At 39.9% G+C, this 15,828-nt stretch overlaps 1 protein-coding gene across 11 annotated transcripts in view; it reads left to right on the top strand.

Annotated features, from left to right (window-relative positions):
* SCAI (suppressor of cancer cell invasion) overlaps positions 1-15,828 on the top strand; it is a 49,144-nt gene that overhangs the window by 19,086 nt on the left and 14,230 nt on the right. For all 11 annotated transcript variants that reach the window (XM_056351488.1, XM_056351487.1, XM_056351492.1 and 8 more), the window contains 9 exons: positions 4,468-4,563; positions 5,190-5,276; positions 5,852-5,950; positions 7,289-7,385; positions 8,950-9,048; positions 10,154-10,306; positions 11,156-11,257; positions 12,033-12,134; positions 13,692-13,770. In XM_056351488.1, the coding sequence (XP_056207463.1) occupies positions 4,468-4,563; positions 5,190-5,276; positions 5,852-5,950; positions 7,289-7,385; positions 8,950-9,048; positions 10,154-10,306; positions 11,156-11,257; positions 12,033-12,134; positions 13,692-13,770 (914 nt within the window). The remainder of the gene's footprint in view (positions 1-4,467; positions 4,564-5,189; positions 5,277-5,851; positions 5,951-7,288; positions 7,386-8,949; positions 9,049-10,153; positions 10,307-11,155; positions 11,258-12,032; positions 12,135-13,691; positions 13,771-15,828) is intronic.

Raw genomic sequence — 15,828 nt, 5'->3', positions numbered from 1 at the left:
AGCACCTTTAATTGGTTTTCGGCCAGTATTGCCCAGCTTCTGCCAACAGCGTGGCTGAAATGAACTACTGACAGGAAATTAATTATGACACATAAGTAGGGCTGGTTTTTGCTGAGACTATACAGCAAGAATTGGTTAAAACTCTGGACTGTCCGTGGAATTTATCCACCAGCCACTCTAGTGTGGCAAGGGAACAAGTCCTCTGTGTGCCATGTGAGAAACCCATCCTTTTAGAACATCTGAGTTTGTGTCTTCATGTCCACTTTGGAATGTTTTAAAAGCCAAGAAATTGGGAACAGTTTCCGCTTGTTGTTGGAGGCTATTGTAATGAAGTGTGTAACTGTCTTCCTTGTCTGGATGGAATTGTCCTAAATCAAAGTATCTGGATTCCTTCTTGCTGCCACCTTCTCCCTCCTATAAAGCTGATCACCACCAGTAACAGCATGAGCGAGTACCCCTTCCAGTGCCCGTTTTGTACCCAGCATCCTCAGCCAGGCACACCCCGGAGGAAACTGAGGCTGTTGGCTTTCTGTGCTGCTTTAGTATCCTTCTGTAGATTTGGGAGTAGCAAAATGTCTTGCTGTAACATAGGTCTTTTGCTCTCAAGTTGGGTGTGTAATTGCTTCTGGATCATATATTCCCTGTCTCCTTCAGTGGGAGGAGCTCTGTTATTAATCTACTCTGCAATCAGCTGAGTCCTTAGTATTCTTTTGGGCTGTTCCTCACCAAATAATGAAATCCTCTGGTCCGAATAAAAAAAGCCCAAACCAAACTGCACTGTGTCCTCTTTTGCTTATGCATCCATTTTCTCACAGCATACATTTCTTGATACATGGGAGCAACATGCATGACGTTCAGAACACAAAACAGTAAATGGATGGCAGCAATGGCAGCTCTTGTCTGCAGAAATCTGTGGTGAAACCATGGTAATGTATTGTCATAAATGAAGTTTTATTACAGCCATGTCAGAATACTATCAAAAGAACAAGTGCTACTGTCTGTTTCCATGGAGATCTTTTCTGTTCCCTGGGGAGCCGAGGAATCACATGGTATTGTGCAGCTATGCCAGCTGCAATTAGGCGAGCATGCTATTTGAGAAACATACATGTGGACACCCAGCAGTGACTGTGGACAGCAGCAGCCAAGCACGTGTACACTGCGCTAACAGAGGCTTTTAAAAATGCCACTAATTTTTATATATTCAAAACTAATGCAGCCTGGTGAGCTGAACTCGGCTTTACAGGAATGCTTAGGCTTGTACAGAGGAAGGTACAGAATCGAGGGGGGTGACAGGTGCATGAGGCAAGATGACAGATGAGGTATAAAGAGCCTGTTAACTTACTGATGAGGGATATATGCATAACCACGATCAGCGAGTAGTTACCTGCCTATTTCTTAATTTGTGGACACACCTACTTCTCGGTGCTTGAGAGAAGAAGGGTATGTTTTCTTGTTTCCTTATGTCAGACCTTTGTTCAAATGTCCTAAGCAACTTGGCCTAGAAAGCCCAATTTACTACTGCTAGGATTCTTTGAGTCAACTTGCTAATTCAGTCATTCTTTGAGTTAGTGCTAGGGAACACTGATTTTTTTTTTTTTTTTTAAATTTTTTTTTAATGAGCAGTTTTAGTGTTGTTTTGTATTCACTTTTGATTATTTTTTTTAATGTTGAAACTTGTATTAAATTTAATTGGCATATCCACTACCTCTTGCTATATCAAAGCCTGCAATATATCTTATGCACATACTTGGACAGTTTCTTAACTTTTGCTTACCTAAAATGTATACATCTGTTACAACGATAGAAAGTAGTGAATTATTTTTGCAGTAAATTATTTAAATTCACATGTGTTAGTATGAAGCTATATTTGGATGAAGATGTTGGTGCCCTGAAGCACATGTTTATACTCCTGTCTAACCCTCACTACACCAAAGTATGTTCCAAGATGTTGAGCAGCCAGTTGCAAGTGTGATGGGACTCCCCACCCCCTGTAAAATCCTGCCCAGATTCCTTGGCATCTTTGTAGAATAGCAGCAGCAAGTACTGGAAGGGTTTTCTAGGCTGATAAGTCATAGCTGGTAACAGATTCATTCTACATGTAGTAACTAAGCTAGGTCCCTTCAAGCTGCGTGGGAAGTACAGTTGGCTGATGGGCAAAGGAATATTAATTTCCTTTTCTACCTAGGGTGCTGTTAAAGCAATTACAGTTAGCAGAAGTGCGCCAGTACGCTGCTGTGGAAATCGTAGTGTACTGCTTTGCTTGTCTTACTCCTCCAGAAGGCATGGCAAGGTTTCCAAAAGGTGGTGTTTGCCTCAGTCTTGACCTCCTGGGCTTGGAAACAAAATAAGCTGCTTTTCCGTCTGCTGAAGACTGAGGTATTGGATGATACGTTAACCAGCGCAGTGATTTGAGAGGTCATTCCCTGAAGAAATCATTCTTGAATCAAATGAAAGATTATGCTGTCTTAAAAAAAGCTGTTCCACTTGTAGAGTTGTATACCTCCTTTGAATCAGCTTCAGCATAGATTTTTAGGCAATGTGCTCAGTGAGACTAAGCATTTTTGGTCTTCTGTTGCATTTATTCCAACATTCAAGTAACTCCCAGGTGACAGCCTTCTGTTAGGATTGAGAGCACAAACTTTTAAAGCTAAAATCCTTAAGACTACATCATAGTTGTGGGGTGGAGGTGGAAGGAGATACATGACAGCGTGGAGGTAGGAAAGTGGAACTGAACTGGATTGACTAACTCACCTTATAGCACTGGAGACTGATAGGAAGAAAACAGAAGGTCTCAGGTTCTGACATGTCACTAGGAGTTAGAGGGTGACAAATGTGGTGATGATGTAACCTGACCCAGTGAATGTTATCTGTGGGCATCCATATGCTTGCTTGACCTGGTGACACTTGGACAGCCAATTTATGTACAATGTTACAGGGTCTGTTTCTGAAATGCAATGAACAGCCTCATATACTCAAAAAGATTACTTCCTTAATGAGTAACAAGAAATATTATCAGTTTAAATGAACGAATTTCCATTAGATTATACTGCTTGCTCTTTGATAGGGTGTTTGGGTTTTTTCTTTCATATGATGTTTTAAGAGTCTTATTTAGCTTTCTGTGCATATAACCATAAAATTACTTCTCTTTTAGCAAGGCATTAAGATGTTTTCAGTCACCTGTTGAAAAATGCATGTAGGAACATGGTCATTTCCTATTTGGACTCATTATTTGTAGGCCTGTTCTCCTGGTGCTGTTGAGAACCTGTTAATATTGAGGGGCCTTGATAAAGGCATGTTTACAGAGATTAAGAGACCATGGATTCCTTTTTGCCCTTTAGAATGTATTTGCTCATAAGTACCAATGTTTTTGCATGTATCTAGTCACTTGAGTCATGTTAACTTGCTCATGGAGAGCACTGCTTCCATCTGCTACCATTCCGCATGTTGGAGTAGGCATTCCAGAATCCCAGGCATGTCTGAAGAGAACAGGATCATGTGTACAGTGTGTCACATGTTCATAATGAATACCATATAAATACACACATGTTTCATAACTTAGAAGTGAATGTCCACCTGTGTGGAAGCTGTTGGACAGGACCCATCTTGTTGAATCTTTTGCGGAGGGAGAGTCAGCCTTTCGTTAGGGTCTGTGCAGGGGGGGATTGTCCGTCTGCAGCTGGACAAGCCCTCTCGGGTAGGACACTAAAGATTGTGGAGATTGACTGGCAGTGGACACTAGAAAAACTGGAATAATTCTGCTGTTCTTGCATTTGAGGGTTGTGTTACTGTCTTAGTAGGGAAAGTTTTACTTCAAAAGCTTATGGTTAAGCTGCACACCTTCAGTCGCTTATGGTTAAGCTGCGCACCTTCAGTTTGATGTTGCAGCATTGTCCTTTCTTTGTATGGAACCTGCAGGGCTCGCTCAGGCAGTTTAAGACATTAGCTGTCTGTGTCCCCAGTGATTAAATGTAGGCAATCACTTGGAAGATTTGCAAAATGCATGGGACTTTTACTAACACTGATAACTTCAATCCTCTTGCATTTGAAAAGTGCCTAGAGAATTTGGCTGAAAGTTGGAAGCGATAATTAGGAGACAGCACTGAAGAATTTCTTCCTCTCCCCAATACATGCTTCTTTCTCATATATATGCATATGCAGTATTTTCTTGTATATATCTTAAATTAATATGCTGTCTGGCTTGTGGCATGCTTTCAGGGATACTATGGTCAGATCTTGATATATGTACTTCCTACAGGCTAAACAGGATTCCCTTGCAGATTCCAGTAACAACAGGTTTTGAGAAACTACAGGAATCACTGTGCTTGTAGTTCTGGGTGCAGGCAGTTCTAAAGCATTTCAGTCAATTCTGAGCAAAGCTATTCTGACACTGACACAAATACGCTGCTGTCACGCTGGGCTGACTGAAATCTGCTCCCTAACTCCATGTTTGTTACTTGTCTGTTGCAGAGATTTACCTCAGTATGGGCAAAAGCAGTGGCAATCCTATTTTGGGAGAACATTTGATGTTTACACCAAACTCTGGAAGTTTCAACAGCAACATCGGTAAGGGAATGTTGTAGGCAGACATGTTCTGTGGATTTAAGTGTTAACTTTAATCTCTCCTATGTGTAGGGCTCCTAGTTAAGATTGAGAATTCACTGTGTTATTAAAGCACGAAGGGAGGGAATAGTCACGTCCCAGAGTGCTCAGTCTAATGAATTAAAATGTTGCAGAGTTTTTAGGGTGACTTTTTTAACAAAACCTTTTGCTCTACTTGAATGCATGTTGCTTTAATGTATTACCAAAGAGAAGCTGGGATGATGGCTTCTGCAGTGCAGAACCCATCTGGAATGGTGTGAAGCATCTTGCTGCAGCGTGGGCTCTGATCCTTCACACCTTAAGTTGGCTGCGCAGTCTGGGCGTTCTCCTGGGACGTTGTGACCTTTTGTTGTGTGTATTTTGTGCAACATACTTCTATCTAGCTCTTGCAAGCTTATGCAAGATAAATGGTCCTTGTTCTGGTGTGTGTATGCAGTGCTGTTTGCTCTGTGAGGGGAGTGCTACTGGGAGTGCTACACTGGTCATGAAAGCTGAATTTGGCCCTATGATGGCACTTTATCTTGTCTGGTGTGATGTTCTGAGAAATTCTGGAATGCCTTTTAATCTTTCTTTTCTCTCTTGCAAAATAGACAAGTATTGGACAATCGGTATGGGTTGAAGCGGTGGCAAATTGGGGAAATTGCTTCCAAGATTGGGCAGCTCTATTACCATTATTAGTAAGTAAGCACAGAAAAGGATTCAGAAGGCGAATGCAGTGTTAGTTGCAGCTCCATGCCAAGCACTTGGATACTCAGTCAGGAGAAATGAATGTATCAGTTGAGTCATGATGCCTGTTCCTGAATGAGAAGGCCCTTGGGACTGCACAGGGGTGCTGCAGAGAAAGGCACCCGTGAGCCCAATGCCACATTGCTAGTCATGTTGATACTAGGGACTCATCTCCTACCTCAAAAGTGTTTCTAAGTCTTTCGTGTGTGCTGCATTTATTTGACTCTAGTGCAAAAGCATGATTTACAAGTTTGGGAGCTTAATGTTCATTTAAACTCTTCAATTAACCTGTCACCTGTACATATGGGTACAAGATGGGCAGATTTGATTGTTGCTTGAAATGGAATCCAGGCTCTGAAATCTGTCTTCCCAGCAGGCACAAAGAATGAGAGTCTGGCTTTCATATGATGTTACTTGCGGAGTGAGTTTTGCCATTGATGCGCAAGATGGTTGAGGGGGCAGCAAGGGAGGGTTTGGCATGGATTTCCAGCTGAAGCTGTGAGCTAATCTGATTTTTCCTCTGCAGCTTGCGCACTTCAGAAACCAGCTATCTCAATGAAGCTTTCTCCTTCTATTCAGCAATTAGGCAGAGGTCATACTACTCCCAAGTCAACAAAGAAGACAGGTATGTCTGAATGAATGCCCTTGTTTTTTAAAGACTAGAAATGTGTATGAAAGTAGCAAAATAATTATCAACTGTAGGAGCAAAACTGGGACAAAATCAGTGTTGTAGAAGGAAGTTACTTTTAATTCTCCTGTCATGATTAAAAAACTCAGTATAAATCAGAGTTTTACTGTATGACTGGAGGAATATTCTATTATCTGGTCCTGGCTAGCAAGCTACTAGCCCCAAAGCTTTGTCATTTTATGTCCTGAGCAGTATCAGTGCTGGGACCTAGTAAGCTGTGGCTGAAGATAGGTCAGTTGGGCTAAAGCAGAGGAACCTGTTTGATTCTAATCAGGCTTTTCAGGGGAACGTCAGTTAGTACTGCAGTACAACAACCCTCTGTAACTGACTGGGACAAGGTCCAAGAGCTTCAAGAGGCATAACATCTTCCTTTTAAGACACTATACTGAGAAAGGTACACTCAAAGCAGGGCTGTGTTGTGGCAGTGCAGAAAATGTGCTGCCTGCCAAGAACATCGCTATAAATAAGAATAGGTAGAGAACTCAGTTCTGGATCCTGATCTTACATTCTAGCCAGTAAACCACGGTTCTTTCATTAAAGTATAGTTAAAGAAGAAATGATTTGAAGTCATAATCAAGATGAATGCAGGAGGTTGGTTAGGGAGTTTCCTGGCAAGCATTCAAGGATCTCTAGACTTAAACTAATTGCATGTCTGTAGTCTTGCTGATGTCTAAATGCACCTGTGTGCCACAAAAAGATGGAAGTTTCCTTGCTCTGTGCTGATACCTGTTGATCCTATTATCTTCTCTTTTAAAAATCTCTAAGTTTCAGTCTGAGTGCTTGAGCTGTTTCAGACAAGATAGGATTGAGCAAGCATGTTTCTAGATGCTGTCAGAAGATTTTAGAAATGGATGGGTAATTATAGGTTATGCTGACTTGCTGATCTCTGAGTTGTCCCAGGTGGGTGAGCCCTGAGCCAGCTGTGAGTGTATCATGTGGTGCAGTGGGTCAGATAGTGCCTGTGAACTCTCAAAAAGTTTGAAGAGCCAGTGATTATATCTGACTCCCATGCCTGTTCTCATGTGAGGAGACTGGGGGGAAGGGGGAGGCTGTGGCTTTCTTGATGTGTGTTTTGTGTCTCTGTACTCAGTTTTAATAAACCTCTAAGCAGCCAGGCAGCTATTGATCTCCTTGTGAATTCAGTTAGAACTCTTAATCTGCAGAGTGTTCAGCCTTGCTCTGGTCTTAAATTCCTCTTCTCCCTTACCCCTGTTGCATACCTATGTTCTATTTTAATCTCAAATTTGGCTGTGGTGTTTTTGTTGTTGTGTTTAGGCCTGAATTAGTGGTTAAGAAGCTGCGTTACTATGCAAGGTTTATAGTGGTTTGTCTCTTGCTCAACAAAATGGATGTTGTAAAGGACCTTGTAAAGGTATGTCAAAATGAGGATAAAGGTGCTAAGGGGTGGGAGGTTGCTGGTTATTCAGGACTTTTCTGCTAGTTAAGGAATCCATAATAAAGTCTATTTTAGTTGAAATACCACTCATTAGATCTATGATGTTAGCTGCTACTGCAGCATAGCCTTTGTTTTTTCTGCCTCATTTTATTCATTGTGCTGTTGGATGCCACAGAAGGAAGTAAAGCTTTGGAAAGATCCAGTATGATGGGAACATTTGTCTGGAGAAAAACTTTCCAAATTTATGTGGTTAGTTAGGAATAAACTCTTAAGATGCTTGTTATTCATCTGAAAACGTGGGGATGATCTGATAACTCTGAGTATGTCTTCATTCCTGTAGTGGATTTAAGATATCAGTGGAATCCCCTTCACCAAGTCTTCATGACACGCTGTTGCTTGGAAAGGCAGTGTCTCCTAGCTTGATACTGCGCTTATTTCTCTTCCCTTCCAAACTGCTGTTGCTCTGTCCCGTGTCTAGAACACATCCCCGATACATTCTGCACCTTCCAGAGACCCATCAAAATTAAACCTTGCTAAATGATATAGATCTTACTATGAAACTGTGGAGGCTGGATCTGCATATGCCTCTGCTGTGGGAGTAGACTGAATGCCTATAAACACAATTCTTTAGTTACAGCAAATAAAGAGTACAGGCCAATGTTGGATCATTGCTTTTCTAGTATACCTGACATCCGTCATAGTGAATATCTTCTGTGAATCAGACATGTGATAAAGATACTTGAAGCTCAAATGATTTGAGCTTCACCAAGTGAAACTATTCCAATAGCTGCAGCCTGGCTAGGGAAGTATTCTTTGACTACAACAGAGGTACCCCTGCCCTCTTCCCAGTATGAACTGGCAGCTGTAGCCCAAAGCACCTGAGCCTGAGGATGGCAGGGAGCGGGCGTACGTTTGGTTTAGTGTTAGGTGGTCCTGTGAGGAGCAGGGAGTTGGACTCGACAATCCTTATGGGTCCCTTCCAACTCAAGATCTTCTGTGGTGCTTCTCCTGACAGCATATGCTTCCCAAACCCTTCTAACAACCTTGCTGCAAGCAGCTTCTGGTATTGACAGTTTTGTGTAGGTTGCATTACTGTCTTTATGTCTAAGCTTACTTGAACTGCTAGCTTAGCTTAGTAGCAGCTAAAAAAGCCATACCATTCACTTCCTCAGTGTATTTAAAGTTACTTGTAAGCTGAAATGTGAATCCTTGGTATCTGTAGCTTAATGGTAATAACCAGTGACATAGCTGTACATGAGTGGGATAGTTATACTTAACTCCAGAAATTCTCTGCGTTTGGACCTACTTAAAAGACACTTTGCATTGCCAAAACTCAGTGTAACATTGGCGTTCTGTCTCCTGAAAGAGCGCGTTTTGGCTGACATGTTAGTCATAAGTGTGCTGCATATGTTCTCAAGTAATTTTTTATTTATTTATTCTTAAAGGCCAGCACAGCTAACCAAATTGTAAAGTTACTGACTGCCTGTTAAGCTCTCAGTTAAAGAAGCGACTATGTCTGTCTTTGAACTTTTTACATCAGGAGCTGTCAGATGAAATTGAAGACTACACTCATCGTTTTAATACTGAAGATCAGGTGGAGTGGAACCTGGTTCTTCAGGAAGTGGCAGCATTTATTGAGGTGAGAAAACTGTTCCCTCTTAGTTGTTAGTTTAAAAGCAAAATTTTCTGACTTGTTCACTGAAGTGTTTCTGTATCACCACCTCTGTGCGGTAAGCAGGTGTGCCACATGCAGGGACAGCGTTCCTGTCCAATTCAATCATTGAAATATGTTCACAGTAGCATAACAGTGACAGCCATTAAAGTGCCTGAAGAGTCAGATGTGGTCATGTAACGTGTTGAAGACTGAAGCACGAAGCTGAGATACACTTGATCACCTTATTGTTTTTGCTCTTGGTGTTCAGAAAATGGTGGAATTGAAAGCACAGCAGTTATCATGGTCAATATTTTGGAGACTGCCAACTCCAATTCTGTTGTTGTGGAAGCCAATACAATTTGCTGACGCTCTGATTGTATTTCAAGGTGTACTTTTGTTGGAGTACTGGTCTGTTCCACTGGCAATGCATAAGCAGTATATAGTGGAAAATATGATGTAAGTATGGCAGTTAACTGATAGGTTAGCACAGATGTAATGTGACCAACTTCTAAAGTTTGTTACAAGGATAATAGATGTTTTTTATTCTGTCAAATGAAACAGTGTTATAATTTCCTCCTTTTGTACAAGATGTCATTATGTCACACAAGTATTTATTTAAATTTGGCGGAATGGATGGCAGCATTATCATTTTCTAGTCTCCTTTGCTGTTTATTTCTAGGAAGAGAAGGTGAACTAAAATAGTGCAGGGTTCTTCTGTACTGTAGGAATGTTTGGTTTGTTCTATGTGAATTTGTAAGGTAGGTTGTTGATGACATTTGGTTCCTCAGGTGTAGAAAAGCTGAAGCAGAGTTCATGTCATTTGAGGAAGTATGCTTTCCTGTTTGCTGTACCTTCACGTGCTTTTACCATACTGTGTATTTGCTTGCAGTCCCTAAGAGCTGTTGCTTTTCCAAGTGGTAAGGCATTACTCTGTAGCCTGCATGCCAATATACAAAGATCTGTATGGTAAATTAATAAAAAAGAGCCTAAGTTATGAAATGTTTACTGTAGGTGACAAGACCTTTGATCTTCTGACTGCAAATCTGTATGTCTTCTTGAATTCCTGATTTATTGTGGTTGCTTTTTTTAGGCAGACCCTGTCATGGTTTTAAATGACGACAACACCATTGTAATCACCTCTAACAGGCTTTCTGAAACAGGAGCTCCGTTGCTAGAGCAGGGGATGATAGTGGGACAGCTTGCTCTTGCAGATGCGCTGATTATTGGGAACTGCAACAACCAGGTAAAGGCAATTTTGGTGTCTTGGGTTTGTATCTTTGGAGTTCAGAGTCCTGCCCCCATGACACCCCTTCTGATCATGCAACAGAGATTCCAGTTGAGGTGAACATTAAAATATTTTGATCATGATGTTGCAGTGGCAGCAAGAAGAGGAGGCTCTTATTTCTAAGAGCTAAAAATGAAATGTTAGCTATTAGACCTGTGGTACTGACCTCTTACAGCTTATATTCATCATGTCAATTAAGTAGATACAAATGATTTTTTCATATATTTGATTGTTCTTGATGTCCAAGCATGAGAGGCCTCTGGGTTACGTCTAGAAAAAGCTTGACTTAGGCTTTCACGTGGCACACGTAGGCTTGTTGCAACTGAATTTGCGACAGGGGAAGGGGTTTTCAAAAGACATTCAAGGTTTTGGTTTTTAGATGGTAATGATAGTGAAGTTGTACAGACGTTGTGACTTCTCTCTGAGGTTTTTTTTTTTTTCAGGCAAGCAAGGGAGTTGTATCTAAGTTATAGTTTGTGTATCTTTACAAATTTAGACAAAATCTGAAAGAACATGGTGGTTTCAGCACTTGATTTGTAAACACTCCAGGAAAATCTGTAATTTGTGAAGGAGGGGTCCGTGCTCCAGTTAACTGGCCTGGTGGACCAGTAATAAACAGACTTTGTCCTCTGTAAGGTCTTGTAAAAGTTATTCACAGGTCTTCGGAAATGCAAAGATGACACTGACAGATCCTAGAGAGACAGAAAATGGTCTGTCTGGTATGCAGTCGAATTGCTTACCTGGAGAATTCCGAAGAAATACTTTTTAATCCGTATCTGGCAGAATAAACTGTTTGACTCTTTGCAGGTCAAGTTCAGTGAATTAACAATTGATATGTTCCGAATGCTACAAGCACTTGAAAGGGAACCAATGAATTTAGCATCACAAATGAACAAACCTGGAATGCAGGTAAGTTTTATTTCAGTGATAAACCTGGCAACAGATCTTAACAGCTGGGTTGTTTGGTTTTTTCATTTTAAATAGTGTACTCTTTCAGTATTGTTGGTATACAAAACAGGCTAGTAAAGCTGGTGTAACTCTTCCTAGAAGTTAGTGAAGCTCAGACCTGTGGAGTTTGATCCAAGTAATGTCTTCACACACACAGACTTTTTTTTTTCCTTGTTGGCAAACCTTCAATAGTGACAGAATCGCAGAAACAACTATTTGGGCATCGTTTCACCAATGGTTTACGTTGGTCTAGCTGAGGCCCTTTTGAAGGGGTGCCATGCCTGTCCTTTTCTGTGTACACTTACCCCTTCCTTTGTTTTCACTCTAGCAATCATGCAGCCAGATAAGTTCACCAGCTTGCTAAGTCATCTGAAAGTTAAATACTCCCTTCAGGGAAAGCATTAAAAATATTTTTATTTGGAGGCAAAAGGAAATACACAGATTTTCATTTATTTAATTGAGATGAGGAATTAATTTTTTCACTCTTAGGTGATGCTTTAGAAAGTAAAAAAGATTCAGGAAAGAGATTTAAATGAGGGATAATAGAAAGTTCTGGTTCAAATACTGTGTATCTTGGTTTACTGTGTACTAGGAAATGCAGCATGGGCAGACCATTTGTGTGGGAAGTATGGTGAAGATGAACGTTCTAATAAATGTAAATTTAGAGGGTTGTGAAACTGCTGTGGTAATATAAAGTTGTTGGATTTTTTGTGGGTTTGTTTGTTTGTTTTAACAGGAATCCACGGAGAAACCAGCCAGGCGGGAAAACCCCCATAAATATCTACTTTATAAGCCAACTTTTAGCCAGCTATATACGTTTTTAGCAGCATCATTTAAGGTTTGTGAAATCAGTGAATTTTCTGTAATAGAAAAATATCCACAATTATATGTGATACTGAATAAAATGTGGCTGAGATAATCTTTTATATTTCAAGATAATGAAGCCTTTTCTTAAAATACTCAATATGAACTTTTAGAGAGGATGGAAGTATTATAGATATGTGTAAACTGTATAATAAAGGCAAATCTGTGGGTTACTGTTAGGCAAAGAAAAAAAGTTGCACCTTAAGACAGAAACCCAGCTTGCTGTTACACGGCAGTTACATCACTGCTAAAGTGTAGCCATCTTCAAAGCAAAGCTTGAACAGCTCCTGTGTTGTCCAGCATCGTGTGGTGCTTGGCAATGCTACAGAAAGTCTTAAGTAATGTGATGTAATGTAATAGCTGCATATGATTTAATGTTGCCCAGTAATTTTATTTGTGTGTATGTAGGTACACATGCATATACACAGAATTTATATTCATATATACAGACAGTTATATACAAAAAATAAGTGTTTCGTATATGAAGTTAGTTTCTCTGTGTGTGTATATATATTATATGGGAAATATTTCTTGAGATAAGAGATCTGGAGTACAGAAAAATCTTAAGAATATTCTTCTACTTCATGTTGTGCCAAACACAATCCAAAATCAGGGAAGTATGTTGAGAATCTGTTACTTCTAAGCACTGCATGAGTGGTATGTCGCCGGTTCTGTATCCCATTCAAATTGTATCTCTCTCCTGCACATACTATATTTTTGTCTGCCTGTTTTGTTACCTACTGTTGTCTTCCATGTAAGTAATCTATACCTTTGTGGACTTTTCTTAATACAGTTGCTGTGCTTATTTTAATTTCATGAAGTTGCTGGTCTCACTATGCTTAATTATGACTGTACAAGTCAGCAATTTAGGGTTTAGTAGTAAAAACAGAATATGAATCCTATAAAGAAAAAAGTTTCAGTTTGTTTCGAGAAACAACTGTAAAGAAACAGCTGGTGAGGTGAAGGAAGTGCATCCTTACTACTTTAGAATTTTGGGTGCCTGCATGCTCAGCCTTTTGCAGAAATTAAAAGCATCTGTTTCCTCATGCAGACAGCCCATTAGAAAGGTGGAAAATAGATTTCTTTTACAGGTTTATACAGAAACGTGTATGTGTTGTGCTTGTCCAGCCAAGAAGGGTCAAGGCAGAGAGGCAGATGTTGCAGACTCTGGAGTATTTGGAAATAAAGAACTTCCTTTAGGATCCTGAATTGTTTGAGATTTAGGGTCTACATGGATCTTGGCAGCTTTTGGTTTCCATGTCTTGGAAAGCCTCAGATCTGGCTAGATAGTAGGAGAGTCTATGTGGAAGCAGATGCTTTTTTAGTGCTGCTTGAACCTCTAATATCAACCTAGAGGTTTGTGTGGGGAAAAAGAAGTGTATATACACATAGGAAGAATAGAGTGAATGGAAGCCAGAAGCTGGAGTAGCACAATCTTAAATGACAGTGTGTTTATGAAGGTGATGATTGACTATTAAAATAAACTTACACATTTCTTCCCTTGCCACTCTTCTCTTTATCTGAATTTCAGGAGCTGCCTGCAAACAGTGTACTGCTGATTTACTTGTCTGCCACGGGCGTGTTTCCATCAGGTCGTTCGGATAGTGAAGGTACAATAAAGGAATGCTCCCTGTCATGAACAGGGCTTGAATTCTCTTTATGTTCCAGGACAAGTGACCAAGAAAGATGTCACAAAGCTCCTTTTAAAAAGTCAAGTCAATTTTATTTGCCTGTTTACTTAGTAAGATAGCCTTCTTTTTCCACAAACAATAGTTGATTCCCTTTAATTAGTTTTAATTAGTGTGTGTTAACCTGAGACCTTTTTAAAGGGCATACTGAGTTTTTGATGCATCTGAAGTATTAAAAGCTTCATCAATTTTGAAGAGCACATGGCTCAGTTGATGCATCAGCACAAAGTTAATAAAATGGCTAAATGGCACTTTGTGATTCTTTCCAGTTTCCAGTGCTATTAGAACATATGGTCAGGGGATGGGTGGTAAAAGGGCTGAAGCGTCTGCAGGGACTGTTCTATTTGCACGCTTGTTAACCTGACAATTCAAGCCCTTCTCATGATTTTTGACAATTCCCCTCACCTCATCCTCCTCCTCTTTGCAACCTAGCAGAATATTTGGATGCAGCTGCAATCTAAAAGCTGAAAGCTGGTTGGCTGAAGTAAAGAAGTCAAAAGATCTGTTTATATAATTTAAGGGGGGGGGGAAAGAGTTTTTAACATCCTAAATATTGTACACACCTCATCTGTTTGAGACTTGCATTCCTTTATAAGATGCATGCCTTGTCCATCCCAGTGCATGACTTACAGAGCTCTGAAAATGTTAAAGGAAAAAAAAAAATCCCTGTCAGTTTTGGATTATGGCAGTGATTTTTTTGAAAATGATTTTAACATTTTCCTTTCTGCTGCAACTTGGTGATAGGTTCTAACTAAACTGTGTTCTTTAAAGCCTGTGGTATGTCCACTTCACTGCATGTATCGTTTCAGCTTGATACCTTACTGTAGAGGCATCCAGGCTGTCATCTGAAGAGCTCATTAAATGAATTCCATTACAACTCCATTCTTTTAATAAGGTAGCGTAGTCTGTACAGACCAGAAAGTTCTACCTTATTAAAAGGGAGATCAGCTGCAAGTTGCACTGTTTATTGCCTGTAAGCCATTTGTGTTTGACAGATCATTTGAGACATTTGTAACAGTGCTAAATTAATGTATGTTCTGTTCCTAATTTTGTATCCCCAAAGCTTCCCTTAAAATGGAAAGATGTCTTATGTATCCAAACCTGAAAAAATTGCATTTGGTGGCCAAATACGGGTCAACCAAATGTCTGCAAATGTGCAACAAAATGAGGAAATACTAATACTTTATTTTACTAATGTTAGTGACATTTCATACCCATTCCGATGGCAGAAATGTTTCCTGGTATCTCTAGCACATGTCGTCTTGTGTAGGATTTGATATGGACTTGATACTTTTTATAGCCATTACTTTCATCTTTGCTTTCCATCAGACAGTTAGATGGGTAGCTCAGCTGTGCAAACTTAGCAGAGTATTTCTTTAGCCTACCTTTGGTACACATGGCCAGGTTGTGTGCATGTAAAATTTGTGAATTCTGTATTTGAAATCTTAAACCTTTACTGCAGATTCAAAATCTGGTTAAAACTGTTTTGTCCTTTCTAGGAGTATTGAAAGCATTTTCATTCTTGGCGCTCTCTCTTCTGCTCTTTGCACTGTTATAACTGCAGATGATAGCATTATAGCTATTCTGAGAGGCTCCAGGGTTTTTGATTGATTTAGTCTTATTTTTTGATCAGATTCTGGATCTGGAATATCCTAGCTCATATAGTAATTTTACAAAGGTATTGATTCTCCTGTATGAAATGTGTAATGGGGTTTAGTCTTTTAGCTATGTAGTCTAGAATACTAGAACCAGTATTTGGATCTTTTGTATTATGTCTGTGAATAAATAAATTAGAAGTTATTAAGTTGCATTGCTTGCTTCTATTTGATAGATGCTGAAACTACTAAAGATGTATAAAATAGAATATGTAGTTAGTAAAGTCTCCACATTCCTCCATCCACTCCTTACAACTGCAGTAGTTCAGATTCACTTAGTTTTTTGGGATTTTTGGTTGCTTCCTCGCTTTCATATAGTCATTAA

The sequence above is a fragment of the Falco biarmicus genome, chromosome 9 (assembly GCF_023638135.1).
Source record: "Falco biarmicus isolate bFalBia1 chromosome 9, bFalBia1.pri, whole genome shotgun sequence".
Taxonomy (NCBI): domain Eukaryota; kingdom Metazoa; phylum Chordata; class Aves; order Falconiformes; family Falconidae; genus Falco; species Falco biarmicus.
The sequence above is the reverse complement of the archived record's forward strand: the minus strand, read 5'-3'. Positions and strand labels throughout refer to the sequence as shown.